The sequence below is a fragment of the Pipistrellus kuhlii genome, unplaced genomic scaffold (genome assembly GCF_014108245.1).
Source record: "Pipistrellus kuhlii isolate mPipKuh1 unplaced genomic scaffold, mPipKuh1.p scaffold_m20_p_14, whole genome shotgun sequence".
In the NCBI taxonomy this organism is placed as follows: Eukaryota; Metazoa; Chordata; class Mammalia; order Chiroptera; family Vespertilionidae; genus Pipistrellus; species Pipistrellus kuhlii.
In genome coordinates, this window is record NW_023425449.1 from 6,880,561 (window position 1) to 6,894,075 (window position 13,515).

The 13,515-nt window shown below is 35.4% G+C and overlaps 1 protein-coding gene across 4 annotated transcripts in view; it reads left to right on the forward strand.

Annotated features, from left to right (window-relative positions):
• The window catches only part of INTS8 (integrator complex subunit 8), a 34,218-nt gene that overhangs the window by 2,926 nt on the left and 17,777 nt on the right, over positions 1-13,515 (forward strand). For 3 of the 4 annotated variants that reach the window (XM_036436527.2, XM_036436528.2, XM_036436529.2), the window contains exons 3-11: positions 286-426; positions 1,066-1,137; positions 2,079-2,130; positions 2,728-2,910; positions 4,107-4,214; positions 5,873-6,028; positions 8,706-8,806; positions 9,237-9,378; positions 13,352-13,422. In XM_036436527.2, coding sequence (XP_036292420.1) covers positions 286-426; positions 1,066-1,137; positions 2,079-2,130; positions 2,728-2,910; positions 4,107-4,214; positions 5,873-6,028; positions 8,706-8,806; positions 9,237-9,378; positions 13,352-13,422 — 1,026 coding nt within the window. The remainder of the gene's footprint in view (positions 1-285; positions 427-1,065; positions 1,138-2,078; positions 2,131-2,727; positions 2,911-4,106; positions 4,215-5,872; positions 6,029-8,705; positions 8,807-9,236; positions 9,379-13,351; positions 13,423-13,515) is intronic. The other variant, XM_036436530.2, reaches the window with a different exon arrangement.

Sequence of the window (13,515 nt, forward strand, 5' to 3'; positions counted from 1 at the left end):
GTTAATGGTGATAATGATTTGATGTGACTAAATTAAATTCTCACTTATCAGGTTTTAAGTGTTTCAATTTTTCTTTTGTTTCTAAAAAATATATATTTTATTGATTTTTTTACACAGAGGAAGGGAGAGAGCTAGAGAGCTAGAAACATCAGTGAGAGAGAAACATCCCTTTTAACAATGTAATTTAGTCCTTTTAACAATGTAATTCTTTGCAGTAAAGACACTCAGTTGTATATTTTGTGCTTTTTATGCAGCCAACATGTACCTTTGATTCTTTCTTTTAAGTTTGTCTGTTCCAGTATTGAATATGCTGCTGAATGAACTACTGTGCGTCAGTAAAGTTCCTCCCGGGACAAAGCATGTAGACATGGATCTGGCCACTTTACCTCCAACCACTGCCATGGCTATCCTCCTCTACAATAGATGGTAAAAAAAAAAAAAATAAAAAAAATAAAAAAAAAAAAATTTGAGAGTACATTTATTAAAGCTGGGACAAGAAAGGGCTTAGGATAGAAGCAACAGGCGAGAGCCTATCCAGGATTGCTTTGTTTCTTTAAAAACGTTATAGGAAAGAAATGAAACTAGGTGGGGCTGCTTCGGCTCGCTGAGAAGTCAGAGAAAAGGGGGCCTCGGAGACAGGATCCCAGGGTGAGCCCAGGTCGAGCTGCTGCTGCCCGTTGCTCCCTTGGTTTCAAGTCTCACAGAGACCTTAGAGTTCAGGAGATGCATGCCTCTGGGGGAAAAGAAGGGACGGGGGAAGGTTCAGGTGTGCTCCCAGGATGGAGAGCATAATCTTTTTTATAAACCTAAACCGTGTGGGGCAGCCCCCGCTTAATTTCACTTAGCTTTCAGTGTGTGCATGGCAGGGTTCCTTTTACTTCATAGCTCTCTCAGAGGACCTTGGGAAATGAGTCTGATGGAAAGCATTCTGATGTAAAATGATTGTGGATGATTTAGAAAGTTTTTATGTTAATTCAAACTATGAATCTTCTAAGAAATACTTGAAGAAATAATTGAAGTGACATTATAATGTATTAAATTTTCTCTTTCCTGTGTTTTCTTCAGGGCAATTAGGACAATCGTTCAAAGTAGTTTTCCTGTCAAACAGGCAAAACCTGGACCTCCTCAATTAAGTGTGTAAGTTGGCAGATATAATTCTTACTTGGCACTTTTTTCTTATAATCCTTACTTGGAAATGTTTTTATCAGATTAAAAAAATTTTGCAAATTTTTAATAACTTCTACATAAGTGGTAGAGGGCAGGAGGCCTTCCTCAGAAGCTGGAGTTAGAGGAGTTAGAGAGAGAGTCATGCAGTGTTCTGGGTATTAGTGTAGAGCTCTCTGAAGGAGGAGGAGTGCTTTGTGAATTGTGCCTTTCATCTTAATAAGGATTAGCTGACCTTCACAATACTAAGTTTTGTTTTGTTTTTCATTTAATTAAACTTACTTGAAGATATATTTGTTTTTATGGGGGGAACTATATGTATGTAAATATTATTTTAGAGTGCAAGAGTTACTACAAAAGTTTGATCATATCTGTAATTTAAAAAAATATATATTATTGATTTTTTTACAGGGAGGAAGGGAGAGGAATAGAGAGTTAGAAACAGTAAAGAGAGAAACATCGATCAGCTGCCTCCTGCATCCCCCTACTGGGATGTGCCTGCAACCAAGGTACATGCCCTTGACCGGAATCGAACCCAGGACCTTTCAGTCCTCAGGCCGACGCTCTGTCCACTGAGCCAAACCAATTAGGGCCATTTCTGTAATTTTAAGCCTAATTCTTAAATCCTAGGTGGCAGCTTATTAAAATTGGAGCTAGAGACCATAGTTTCTTACTTGAAATAAATAAGCTTTTGCTGCCAGTAAGTTTTATTCTTTAATTGAGGTGTGTTTTTTTAATGTGAAACATATGAGAAAATAATGGTAAATGAACATTTTAATTGAATTTTTTTTAAGCATGAAAAATAGCATGAAAACATTTTTATTAAAATCTTGTTTTCAAGAATGATGCTTTTAAGTTTTGAATTTTCAGTTCTTTGAGTGACGTTTGTTATTCTGCAATTATATCTCTTTTAGTATGAATCAGATGCAACAGGAGAAAGAGCTAACAGAAAATATTTTGAAAGTGGTGAGTGTTGGCATCAGTTATGCTTTAACATTCTGGGACATGTAGAGCATATTTAGATGCTTCTCCTAACCTTAGGCATGTGAGAGTTGGCAAGGTCTAGGTGCAGTGACATTTAGGTTTTCAGTGTTTGAACGCAGCTCGCTAATATGGTAACTTGTACAGATTTTCAATGTTAATGATAGAGTGCTTTACTACCAATTCTGTTGTTGTATATTTTGTAATACTTTAGCAGAGATGACATCTTTATATACTCTAAAATTTTTACAATAAACATTACTTATATTTTTTAAGTTATTTTTGTAGTTAGAAAAATACAACAGATATATTTTTTAATTAATCTAGTAATATAAAAGTAGAAATCTGTGAGTTGCCATAATTTAAAAATGATCTCTGTAATTCTGTATTTAGCATCTACAGAAAGTTTTTTTAAACTTTAAGATAACTATTTTAACAAATTTAATTGCATTTCTCTTGAGTTAAAAATTATTTTAATAGCTTAGTACATTAAGCTAATAAGTATCCTATAAATGTATTTTGATTAACATAGTCCATTGCTGCATTTTGTATTTCAATAATTTGGTTTTTGAATGTTTATAGCTAAAAGAACAAGCTTCTGATTCTATTTTGGTACTGGAGGCAGCCCTTAAACTGAACAAGGATCTTTACGTCCACACAATGAGAACGTTAGATTTGTTGGCCATGGAGCCAGGCATGGTGAATGGAGAAACCGAGAGCTCTACAGCTGGATTGAAAATCAAAACCGAGGAGATGCAGTGTCAGGTATATTTCAGTGTTTAATTAGTGCATGTCAAATTTTTGGAAATCTTACGGAATCATCCCATTATTTATTATTTTGTTGTTGTTAATTCTCACCCAAGGATATTTTTCCATTGATTATTTTAGAGAGAGTGGCAGGTGGGGAGAGAAAGAAACATCAATGTGAGAGAGACATATTGATTTGTTGCCTCCTATATGAGCCACAACCAGTAAGGATTGAGCCTGCATCTGGGCTACCAGCATTGAACCTGGCACCCTTCAGTCTGTTGGCTGATGCTCTATGTACTGAGGCAAACTGGCTAGGGCGTTAGAAAAGATGTGTATTTTTATTGATTTTAGAGAGAGGAAAGGAGAGGTTGAAAGAGAAACATTGATGAGAGACAATCATCAATTGGCTGCCTGCAACCTGGGCATGTGCCCTGATTGAGAATTGAACCGTGACCTTCTGGTTCATAGGTTGATCCTCAGCCACTGAGCCACTTTGGCTGGGCAATGGTGTTAGACTTTAAAAAAAAAAAAGAACGTAGGCCTTATTTATACTGTTATTTTTAACATACTTTTATTGATTTTAGAGAGAGAGAAACATCAATGTGAGAAAGGAACATTGATGGGCTGCCTCCTGCACGCCCCCACTGGGGACTGAGCCCGCAACCCGGACATGTGCTCTGGTACCGAGTCGAATGGTGACCTCCTGGGTGATAGATCGACGCTCAACCACTGAGCCACACCAGCGGGCCCCTCCTCACACTTGTGGAGTGATTCCCCGACATCGCCTCCCCTCGTCTACTTTAGAAGAGCTCTACCATCTGAAATTTGATGGGAGGAGGCGGAGCTTGCTTCTGTAAAAGAGCTAAAAATTCCAAAAGCTAGCTCTCCATCCTTACCCGGCTTGAATATATGAGACCAGTGTGGTTCATGTCCTGACTGCTTGCCTCCCTTGCCCCTTTGTTTTTCAAGCCTGAAGCTTTGACCTTATCAATAATTCTGTTGGCCACTTGAAATCTTCCTGCTAAATCTATTTTCTGCTTCATCAGAGTTGGTTTCTGTTGTTTGTGACAAAAGTAATTAATTCACTTCTCGTTGAAATGCTTTCTTATGGATGTACCTGTGTTTTGCTGACATAAAGATAATTTTGGATTTTGTCAGCCTTTAAATACTTGAAAAATGACTAAACAAATTGGTGTTCACTACCATTTCAGGTGTGCTATGATCTGGGTGCAGCATACTTCCAGCAAGGCTCTACAAACTCAGCTGCCTATGAAAATGCCAGAGAAAAATTTTTTAGAACCAAAGAATTAATTGCAGAGGTAAATACCGTCATTCCAGACACATAATATTCAATCCTTTACAATATTGTATATTTTTTGGCTTTAATTTTTTTGATAAACGGTGTTTATTGTAGTAACTCTGCCAAGTTAAAAAAAAAAAAAATACTGAAAACAGTTGTTAAAATCTATACCACTACTGAGCAGAAGTAACCCCTGTTGTCATTTTAGCTTATTTTCTTCTGGTTTTTATTCTTTCTGTATGTTTTTATACAATTAAGATTATTCTGTATATACTACTTTGTGTCTTGCTTACATCTTTGAGTAGACATTTACAATGTATTCTATTCTGTGATTTGCTTCATTTCCCTGATGTTAGGGCATTTAGGTTGTTTACTGGTTTTATTTATTACAAAGCATCAATTTTATAACTCCAAGCATAATTTTTTTCTTTGGATTTTAGATGCTTTCAAGTTAAATTCTTGCAGGTAGAATTGCCACTTCCAGTGGTTACTTTATTTTTCCCAATCCTCACCCACGTACATGCTTAGAGGAAAGAGAAGAGAGAGAGAGAGAAAGCAGCACTGATTGGCTGCCTTCTCTAAGTGCCCCAGCTGGCGGTGGAACCCAGAGCCGGGAATCAAACCGACAACTGTTAGTGCACAGGAGGACACTCAGCTAGCTGAGCCGCTCTGGGCTCACTCACATCTCATAGGCTGTAAACCCCATTGCTTTGCAAGGTATCTTTCTCTAAGAGTACTCACATCAGCAGTGAGTTTCTTTTATAAATTGCTAATTTGATGAGTCGAATATAGAATCTTTAAAATTTTTGTGTTTTCTTAGTTCTTAATAAGGATAAACCTTTCAAGTGTTTTTCATTTGCATTTTTCTTTTTATGGTTCAGACAACTGAAATTTTTAGTGTATAACTGTTTTAGCATGCCTGGTACCTAGAAAATGTCCCGCTTCCGTCTCCTTTTTTCACCAGAGAAAACCTTTAAATTCCCCAGTGATCTATGTTAATTCTAATCTGGACTCATTGGGAATCCTCATTTTACTTTGCCTGAGGAACTCTTCCAATTTCTAATTTTACGGTATTTAGGGAGAGTAATTTAAAGCTTTAAATTTAAAAAAAAAGTCTTTAAAACAATGTTTCTGTTTTGGTAGAAGCATTCCTGTCCTTTTTAGTTGAGTGAAGAGTGAGCTTTCTCTGTTTTGTAAATTTCTGCCAAGTATTATGAATTTTTAAATATTTTAAGTTTCTAACAACATTTACTCTGTTAATCAGATTCTTACTTGTCATACCTTAGAGTTATAATGTCTACCTGTATGTTGGCCTGAAAACTAAACCAGGAGTCAGCAAACTTTTTTGTAAATGGCCACATAGTAGATATTTTAGATTTTGTCCACCTTACACAGTATTTGTTGCATATTCTCATTTGTTGTTTTTCCCCTTTAAGACACAAAGAATCATTCTTAGCTCAAGGGTTATACAAAAATAGTCCGCAGGCTTGATTTGGCCCATGAGCAATCGTTTTTTTGACCCCTGTTCTAAACTTTTAACCTTTATATTTTCTATGTTTTCTCCAGCCCTGAAGTCTTCTTTAGCATTTTCTTGTGTTGTTCAGATGCACTAAGTGGGTGTTAGACTGCTGTTTCTGTTGCACTGATGGATAATGACATATACCTCTTACTTTACAGATAGGTTCATTATCTCTTCATTGTACCATAGATGAGAAGCGCCTAGCTGGCTATTGTCAAGCATGTGATGTTCTCGTACCTTCTTCTGACATTACATCTCAACAGTTAACTCCATATAGTCAAGTCCATATTTGTTTGAGATCTGGCAACTATAAGGTAAGTCTTAACGATGGAGTTGCAGTAGCGTAGTTGAAAATTTTGGAAGCTAGATAGAACTGAATTTGAATCCTGGCACTATCGTTTATTCTTTATGTGATTTGTAGCAAGTCAAACTGTGCGATTGGCCTATAAAATAGTGGTAGTAATTATTTAATTTCATAGGCTTCTTGTGGGAATTAAGTGAGAAGTTACTGCTTATAGACTCTGAGGCAAAGCACTATAAAAATGCTGACTATAATTGATATTATCCTCTCTTGAAGTTATACAGTTTGCCCATTTTAAGTGAGTTCTATAAGAAACCATTTGCAGAACTTTAAACTTTTTAAATTACAGGTAGCGAACTTTTAGTGCTATGTAGCCTAAAGTTTTTTAAAATTTAAATTAGAGTTGACATTCAGTCTTGTATTCATTTCAGCTATACCGCATAGTGGTTATACATTTATATAACTACAAAGTGATTCTCCCAGTAAATCTTGCACCCACCTGACACCATGTATAGTTCTTAGAATATTATTGAGTATATTCCTTAAGCTGTACTTTACATCCCATAACTATTTTATAACTGTCTGTACTCCTTAATCCCTTCACCTTGTCACCTAGCCCCCCTCCCACCTGGCTACCGTTTGTATGCCTGGTGCCTAGAAAATGTCTCACCAGAGGAAAGCCGGCTGAAGTGTCCTCTGTATCTATGAGTTTGCTTCTTTTGCTTGTTTATTTTGCTTTTTAGATGCCACATATGCGTGAAATCATATGGTATTTGTCTTTTTCTGACTTACTTCATTTAGCAAATATTCTATGTGGAGACTGAAGTTTTGTGTCTGATTTGAAAGTGTAACCTTCTAGCCTAGCCTTACTGTAGTCCCTGCAGATATTCAGACTGGAGGAGGAGGTGAGCAAGGCCGTTCCGGTAGTTTGGGTGGCAGGCTGCAGAACCCACTTTGCCAACGAGCCTGGTCATTATTTTAATGTTACTCATGCAAAGGGCGTAAAGTAGTCTGTTGAGATTTTTTATCCACACCCCCCGGCATGCCCCCTGTGGATATATATATTTAGTTTTGTAATGAGAATCACTGGGAATTAGAATTTGTACTTTAAAATCTTCTATTGGAAAGCCTTTATTCTCAAAGGTGAACAGTGCCTTCATGTTTAACCAAAACAGGAATCATGAAATGAAATAGCTATAGCATACCTTTAGTTTTGTGTCTCCAAATGTGCTTTAGTCCAACTTTTTTGTACATTCTTTTCAACTAGAATTATTCCTTTTTCCCCTCTCCCCCCCCCTCCCCGAAAATAGAAGAAAAGAGTGGCTAATACTTTCTTTCCCTCCCTCTGGCCATTAAAAAAAAATTGTTGTGCTTTAATCTAGGGAAGAAAAACTTTCTTTAGGATGAATTAGATGCAGATGCATTTATTAAAGACTGGAGGTCTTATATACATGAATATAAGCCTGACCAGTGGACATGAGCACCAGGGGAGTGAGGACATGAGTGAGAGGGCGGGGGTTGAGGGTTAATGGAGGGATGAAGACACATATGTAATACCTTAATCAATAAAGAAATTAAAATTTAAAAAAAAGAAGAAAAAGGATTGGAGGTCTTTCAGTTGTATTTCCCTAGTAAGGCTTATGGAGGGTGGGGACTAAATATGGTTAAGATAGAGAATCTTCAAGAAGCTACCTGTGCAAATAAGACCTTAGAAATATTACTCATAGATAGTTACAAGTTACTGTGAATATAACAAAGGGCCAAAATGTGTAAATCAAAGTAGCAACTAGTTGGCTAGGAAGAGGAAATCGCAATTGTGTTGTAACTAAAATTTGTCCCTTTAGTTATTTATCACTCTAATTAGAAATCATATTTCATCTTTTCCTACTTGAATAGGAGTCTCTGTATGAACATCTTGTGTTTGTTTTGTGCTGATCAGGCAGTTGGTGAACAACTGTACCAATTGAGTCCTCTCCCCGTGGCCAGGGTTTGACTGTGGAGGTGCAGCAGTGGTTGCCCTGGAGTTTTGAAACCACTTTTGTCAGTACTTTTGGGGTAACAGTTGATCAGCGTTAATGGTTTCTAAAATCTTCCCCATCTCCTCACACTGTCACCCCTTCTTTCTCTCCTCTTCCCTTGCTTGATAAAGAGCTGAAAAAGTCTGTATGTAACAATGTGGGTGTTTTCTGTAATTTTAAACCACTTAAATTCATTAGGATAGTATTTTGGCATGTATTTTTCCAGCTGAATTATTTTAAGTTATTATTTTTAAAGTCTGTTGTATTAATTTGTGTTTAAAGTGAACGAGAAGAATTTTTTAAAACTTCTGATAATGTAGCGGCACTGCCACTTTCTAATGGATTCTTTTCTCACCTCTCATCTTTGGCCCAGGATCTTTAATTTAAAAACCATGAGGGAGGGAGCATCTAAGATCTTGTTCCCCAGCAAGTGTTGTCAGTTGGCTCAAATAACTCTTACACAAGTTTTCATTCATAAATAAATACATGTAACATTTTATGATTTTTCTTCAATGTGTATTTTTATTATAGAAAGGCTTATTTTAAAATTTATTTTTAAATTTAATATTTCTGGGGGAAAGGCTTTATTTTTTGGGGGGAAGGGAGACTTTAAAAGTAAAGAAACTTTGGCATGATTTTTGAAATGGATACAATTTTATGTCTATGTTCTAGGAGGTAATAAAGATTTTCATTGAAGATAACTCAACCTTCCGTTTACCTGTCCAGTTCCGACAGTCAGTACAAAGAGAACTCTTTCAGAAAGCTCAACAGGGGTAAGTAAGTAAATCCAAGAATTGCTTTTTGATTTTTGAATGAAAGAGCAAGTGCGCATTTCAGGTTTATCTGAAACAAACCTCCAAATTACCTATAAGTCTGTGACAATACTTTCACATTTGTTAGTATATGGAAATTAGCATAATCAGAGGAACCCTTAAATGTTCTATAAAAAAGTGCTTGGGAGGAAAGATTATACATAGCAGAATAATGATTCTGTTAACTAATCTGTAACTAACTTGTCCATTGATAAATTCAAAACTTTTCTGTTATGCTTTTCCCCCTGACTCGGGTATTTACTAGTGTGCCTGCATAACCTAACATCTTAATCTCTCAAGAATAAATGGTTCATTCTTGTGAATTTAGTTTTGTAATATATACCTTTTTTCATTTAAAAAATATTAGTGGATCTACTTTTGTATTCTACAGAAATGAAGCTCTAGATGAAATCTGTTTTAAAGTCTGTGCCTGTAACACAGTCCGTGATATATTGGAAGGTAGAACAATTAGTGTTCAATTTAACCAGCTATTTCTTAGACCTAATAAAGAGAAAATAGACTTTCTCCTTGAGGTAAGACATTATTTCCCCTTTTGACTTATAGTTTTGCTTTAAGACCAATGACATCTTAGTTGCCAAATCCAGTGCCCTCTTTTCTGTCTTCATCTGACCTGATAATTGATACTACTGATAGACTACACTCTTTCCTTCCCTTTTTCCTAGTTCTCCTACATTATTTGATTTTCCTTAGTTCTTCATTGACTTCTGTTTTACTCTCCCTTTAGTGTTTTTGTTTTACAAAAGTTTTGTCCTTGACTATTTCATCTTCTCAGGTCATTTTTTATTCTCATCCAAAATAAAGTGTCAGTCACCTTTTCTATCACCTTTTACCTAAAAACTCTAAAATCACACCTTTACCTCCTCTCATGTCAGTTCTATTGTCTGCTTCTATGGGATCTTCCAGCCTCTTTCTTTTATTGTTTGATTCTAATAGATATTGAGAGAAGTACATAAAGCATAACTAGCACCACTTAGTTCTGTGTTATATTGGAAAGTAGAACAATTAGTGTTCAGTTTAACCAGCTATTTCTTTGACCTAATAAAGAGAAAATAGTGCAGCATTACCAGCACTGTAAAAGCCCTCCTTATGCTCTATTTCCAAATCCCTCTGCCTCTGAGAAAATCGCTGTCCTGCCTTTGATGGTAATCATTTCCTTGCTTTTCCTCACCATTGTATTACCTTTATATGCACCCTTACAGAATATTCTGTAATTTTCCTGTTTAGAGCTTTTGTATAAATTATACATAATGTATCCACTTTCTTTGATTAAACATATATTTGTGAGATTTTTTTTTTTTTTCAAGTTGCTGAATGCAGATACAGGTTTTCTTTTAATCTTCACTTGATACTTTTTCAATTATTTTTATTTTTTTTATTTTTTGAGAGAGTGGTTGGGAAGGATGGGGTTGTGGGGGAGAGAAACATCGAGTGTGAAAGACAGATTGATTGGTTGCCTCCTGCATGCATCCCAAGTGGGGCCAGCGATTCACCCTGCAACTGAGGTACATAATTTTTTTTAAAAAAATTACTTTATTAAGGTATCAAATATTTTGAGGTATATCATCTTTACTGGGAATGGAACCCAAAACACTGAGCAAAACCTGCCTGGGCCAGACATAAGGTTTTTTGTTTTTTGTTTTTCTTCACATTGCTGTAAAGTGTTTTTTTCCAAGTGGAATTATATTTTATATATCCAGCATACTATCATTTCAACATAAAATTAGTGTAAAAAGTTGAGAGATTTTACAATCTTTTTCATACTAACTTTTTGAAATCTCTTTTTCATTTAGAGATCTCAGTCTGTACTAGTCTTATTTCAAAGAATCAGTAGCTGTATGACTTTTATATTGGACAGTGCAGATCTGCAATATGACAGGTGGCAGGTGTTTTAATACTAATGGTGAAATATGTTCCATTGCTATAAGGTGTTTTTAACATCATATGGCAATGCCACATTTTATTTATTCTTATGATGATAAACATTTGTGTTGTTTATTGTTTTTTGCTATTGTGCTACTTGGAATACATACTACCTCTTTATACACTTAGAGAAAGTGTATATGAAATATTACTTTTATAATATTAAAGTTTTTTTTTGCCACCAGCATGCATGAGAATTCTCGTTGGTCAGCATCTTGAGATTTTTTTATTTGCCTGTCAGATCATTGTAATGGTTATCTCATTGAGTTTTAAGTTTCCATTCCCCTCTAAGGAATTTACCAGCTTTTCATTTACTTTTTGCTCACATAGATTTCTTCTTTTGAGGTATCTTTTTTCAAGTGGTATGCCTTATTTTTCTATTGGATTTTATTATTTTTTTGCAGACATTTGGGTGGTTCTTTATAGCCTTTGTCCTTTACCATTTTTATATATTACAGGTATCTTCTTTGAGTTTGACTTCTCCTTTAACTTTTTAATGTTTTAAAAGCTCTTAATTTTAATATAAAGTTTATAAAGGTTTCATGATTACTGTGTGTTACTTAAGAAAGCGTTCCTATCCTGTAGTCATGAAGATAGTCTGATACTTTATTTTCTAAAAGCCTTATAGCATAGCCTTTTTTTTTACATTTGGGTCTTTAATTAATCTATAATTGATTTTTTGATGTCATGTGAAGTGGGGGTCCAGTATAAAATTTTTTTTTTTTTCATTATATGACTTGATTTGTTCCTGTACCATTTACTGAATGGTCAATTTAATTCCTTCCAGTCCCCGTGCTGCCTGTATAGAACACCCAATGTGTATAGCCTGTTTCTGAGCTCTATTCTGTACCACTTCTCTGTTTGCCTATGTCTTTTTTTTTTTTTTTTGTACAGAGAGGAAGAGAGAGAGATAGAGAGTTAGAAACATCGATGAGAGAGAGTCATCGATCAGCTGACTCTTGCACACCCCATACTGGGAATATGCCCGCAACCAAGGTGCATGCCCTTGACCAGAATCGAACCCGGGGGCCCTTCAGCTCCCAAGCCGATGCTCTATCCATTGAGCCAAACCGGTTCCGGCTGTTTGCCTATGTCTTGATATCTAAACCACAAATGTTGTTCCATGACACATGTACAATGCCTCTCTATATGTGAATAAATAATCTTATATGAAAAGACACTCAAGTGTTACTTATCATAAGATCTTACATATGATAGCAAGTTTAATACTAGTTTTAATATAAAAATTTTAATCCTCATCTGAGGATATTTTTCCATTGATTCTTAGAGATAGTAGAAGGGAGAGAGACACACACAGAGATAGAGGGACATCAATATGAGAGAGATACATTGATTGGTTGCCTCCTGCACATGCCCTGACGAGGCATGGGGATCAAACTTGCACACAAGGTACATGCCCTTGATCGAAATTAAACCCAGGTTGTACATCAGTCTGCAGGCTGATGTACAACCACTGAGCCACATCGGCCAGGCAACTTAATGTTGTCATTGTTCATTCATGTGGTATCATGTGTTAATACTTTAATCCAGCAGTCGCCAGCCTTTCGGACCTCATAGACCACCCGTTGATGACCTCTGCTCTAATCTTTTATTTTTAAAAATATATATATTTTATTGATTTTTTACAGAGAAGAAGGGAGAGGTACAGAGAGCCAGAAACATTGATGAGAGAGAAACATTGATCAGCTGCCTCCTGCACCTCCCCTGGGGATGTGCCAGCAACCAAGGTACATGCCCCTGACCAGAATCGAACCTAGGACCTCTCAGTCTGCAGGCTAATGCTCTATGCACTGAGCCAAACTGGTCTTGGCTGCTTTAATCCTTTTAATGGCTGAATACTATTCCATTGAATGGGTATACTATTGAATGTCTCGTTTGTGTGTCCATTCATCTGGGTTTGCTATTCAGTGCCCATTTGTGTCTCCACTTTTTTGCTGTTATGAACAGTGTAGCTACAAACATTCTATATCTTTTTAGAGAATATTAGTTTCTTGAGGTTAGGAACTTTTATACTAATTATGTTTTATTTTGGCTTGTAAATGTATGGGAGGAATTCTAATCTAATGAATAAACTCAGAATAATATTAGAATATTTGTAGATAAATAATATTTTTGTAACTGGTTTTTGTAATTATTTTTATTGTTTATTTTTTCAACCTTGGTTAATTTTTTAAGCTATTAGTTTAGTTATTACTGATTCTTCGCAACTAAGATCAATCTTCTCTTGCTTTTCTGACAGTAGCTACTGATTCTCATAGTTTTATCACTACATGTAATTGGTAACAATTCATAAATTCTGGGAGAACTTTATACCATGCTAAACAGACTATTCTTATTAATACCTGCAGTTAGTGAAATGATTAGATTTTATTCTCTCTCCTCATTATGGATTTTAATTTTTTTGATATAATTTTTAATTTAACCAGATTTGAGATTGATATATTCCTGAAAAAGGAAAATTCAGTTGTTTTTAAATTGTAACTTTTCATAATTTGTGTATATTTTTTAAAGCCCATACTCAAATGAAAATATTCAAACTTGTAGGTATGTTCAAGATCAATAAACTTAGAAAAATCTTCAGATTCTTTGAAAGAAAACATGGCTTCTTTTCTAAAGTAAGTTACCTTTCTTTTTTTCTTTTTTTTAACTTTGAACTTAGTCTTGTGAGAAAAGTATCTTTTATTTTTTTGTATTTGAACTGCATATCT